General features: G+C 48.2%; 1 protein-coding gene across 1 annotated transcript; it reads left to right on the forward strand.

Annotated features, from left to right (window-relative positions):
- The first annotated feature begins 264 nt into the window (after positions 1-264).
- LOC117075098 (olfactory receptor 2C3) lies at positions 265-2,080 on the forward strand. Its single transcript, XM_033197159.1, has one exon. The coding sequence runs from the start codon at positions 372-374 to the stop codon at positions 1,383-1,385; it is 1,014 nt and encodes a 337-aa protein (XP_033053050.1). The 5' UTR covers positions 265-371; the 3' UTR covers positions 1,386-2,080.
- Positions 2,081-2,935: the final 855 nt, after the last annotated feature.

Genomic DNA, 2,935 nt, shown 5'->3' on the forward strand with positions numbered 1-2,935 from the left:
TTCAATTTTTAAAAAACAGTGCTAAGGATTTCGCATGAATGTCCATTTTCCCCAGACAGTGAACACCGCCCAGTCTTTTATTATACAGTCCAAGTTGGCTGTGAGGAAGGTAATGCAGTGCCATCCACAGAGCTGTTGAGTGGCTGCTTTTGAAAACAATGGGTATAAAATTTATTTTTAGCCAGTCATGGTAGTGCGTGCCTGTATTCTCACCTACTGAGGAAGTTGAGGTGGGAGGATTGCTTGATCCCAAGAGTTTGAGGTTAGCCTGGGCAAACAGTGAGACTGTGTCTCTAAAAAAGAATAAAACGAAATAAAATTTACTTTTAATGTTTGCTAACTAATGTAATTGCTTGTCTCATACCCGGTATATGCCCTGTGCTCTTCCCACAGGTGGCCTTTTGCCCCACCCCCAGCATACAATGATGGAAATAGCCAATGTGAGTTCTCCAGAAGTTTTTGTCCTCCTGGGCTTCTCTGCACGACCCTCACTAGAAGCTGTCCTCTTCATAGTTGTCTTGGGTTTTTACGTGGTATCGATCTTGGGCAATGGCATCATCATTCTGGTCTCCCGTATGGATGTGCACCTCCACACGCCTATGTACTTCTTTCTTGCCAACCTCTCCTTCCTGGACATCAGCTTCACCACGAGCATTGTCCCACAGTTTCTGGCCAACCTCTGGGGACCACAGAAAACCATAAGCTATGGAGGGTGTGTGGTCCAGTTCTGTATCTCCCATTGGCTGGGGGCAACCGAGTGTGTCCTGCTGGCCACCATGTCCTATGACCGCTACGCTGCCATCTGCAGGCCGCTCCATTACATTGTCATTATGCATCCACAGCTTTGCCTTGGGCTAGCTTTGGCCTCCTGGCTGGGAGGTCTGACCACCAGCATGGTGGGCTCCACTCTCACCACGCTCCTACCACTGTGTGGGAACAATCGCATAGACCACTTCTTTTGTGAGATGCCCCTCATTATGCAGCTGGCTTGTGTGGATATCAGCCTCAATGAGATGGAGATGTACCTGGCCAGCTTTGTCTTTGTTGTCTTCCCTCTGGGGCTCATCCTGGTCTCTTACGGCCATATTGCCCGGGCCCTGTTAAAGATCAGGTCAGCAGAAGGGCGGAGAAAGGCACTCAGCACCTGTTCTTCCCACGTGGCCGTGGTGTCTCTGTTTTATGGAAGCATCATCTTCATGTATCTCCAGCCAGCCAAGAGCACCTCCCATGAGCAGGGCAAGTTCATAGCTCTCTTCTACACCGTAGTCACTCCTGCGCTGAACCCATTTATTTACACCCTGAGGAACACAGAGGTGAAGAGCGCGCTCCGGCACACTGTGTTAGAGAACTGCTGTGGCTCTGCAGGCAAGCGGGCCCAAATTTAGAGACTCCAGTTCCTTCTGAGAAGATCAAGTTTACATAGAGCAAACTGACCTGGAGGACGGGACACTTGGGATGTCGTTTTTCTTCCAATATTGTTTGAGCTCAAGGTAGATGGAAATCTGAAAGGAGTGTGCTCACACTATTTCCAGATCAAGAAAATACATTTATTGTTTGTTAATTATCGTAGTTTTGTTAAATTGCCGTTGTTGGTTTTTGCTATATATACACATGTTGACTGTCATCTTGTTTTGTGAACTCCTTGCGTTGTTACACAGCTGTTCCTCAGTGTCCGAATCGGGTGGATTCCAGGACGCTCCGTGGATAATAAACTTTGACGATGCTGAGAGTGCGCGGGGAGACCGGAGCCAACCTGTTCCCCGGCGCCCCTGGAGCCCTCCCAGCCCTCGGCTCTGTGCCTGGGGTGAGCTGGTCCCAGGACAGGCCGCGGCCTCCGCCTTGCAGGCTCCGGAGCCCTCGCTGTGGCTCCCCCGCCCGGCCCCGGCCTTCAGGCTGCGGCGAACCTCTTCCTACCCCACCTCGGGGACCTGATGACAGCGGCGGCCTCCCCCAGCCTTGGTCTCCCGGTCCAACCCTACCGGCCCAGACCAAGATCACGCCGAGTTGCCAGGATTCGGCGCCTTTGGGTGGCGGCGGTAAGTGGGGAGGAAACATGGCGCCACCCAAATGCGCCCGGAAACCGTTAGGCTCTGGAGGGCGAGGAAGGCGATCCAGGGGCACGGGCTCGGCTGCCCGTTTAGGCCACGGAGCCGGCAGGTCCACACTCTGGGCGACCTCTTTGTCGCAGTTAGGCGAGACCTACCTAGTCCTGACGGGTTATATTTCCAAGACATTTTCATATTCTATCCATTATTTTGTGTGCATTTTATTACTTCTGAATAGAGTTGACAACACTAAGCTTTTTTGAAATGTCTGTTCCTTCTAGATGTTCTGAAGTACCTGATATATGTTAAAATTAGAGGTAGTAAAATGACATATTTTGTAAATAACTTTTTGTTAAAATTCATAGGAAATGTTATTTTGTGGGGGGATGGCATGGTGTTTGTGGACTAGTTCAAGGAAGGAGGGAATAAGAGAGGTGCAGAGAGCTCTAAGCCAGTGTGCTAACAGTGAGGCAAGATTCCCCATTGTTTCTTATGATTGTGCATTTTCTTTTACTTATCTGTGTATACAGTGTATCTAAAGGACAAACGAGTCCTAATTTACAACAGCTAGTCTTTCGAGATGTTAAAGAACTTCTGTCAATAGAGTAACCTATCAATACAGTTCACCTCTCTCTATATATATATATTTAGTTTTTAATATAAGGAACTATGACTCTCTATATTCTCTCATGAAAGTAGTCTACTTTGGTACTAGGATCTTCCAATTCACTGTATTAGTCAGGGTATTCCAGAGAAACAGAACCAAAAATATGTGTAAAAGAGAATATATACACAAATAGACACACACACACACACACAACACACACACACACACACGGGAGAGAGAGAAAAAAAGAGTGAGAGAGATCAAGAGTTAAGAAATGCGCTCA

This window comes from Trachypithecus francoisi, unplaced genomic scaffold (assembly GCF_009764315.1).
Source record: "Trachypithecus francoisi isolate TF-2019V2 unplaced genomic scaffold, Tfra_2.0 Lachesis_group5, whole genome shotgun sequence".
NCBI lineage: Eukaryota > Metazoa > Chordata > Mammalia > Primates > Cercopithecidae > Trachypithecus > Trachypithecus francoisi.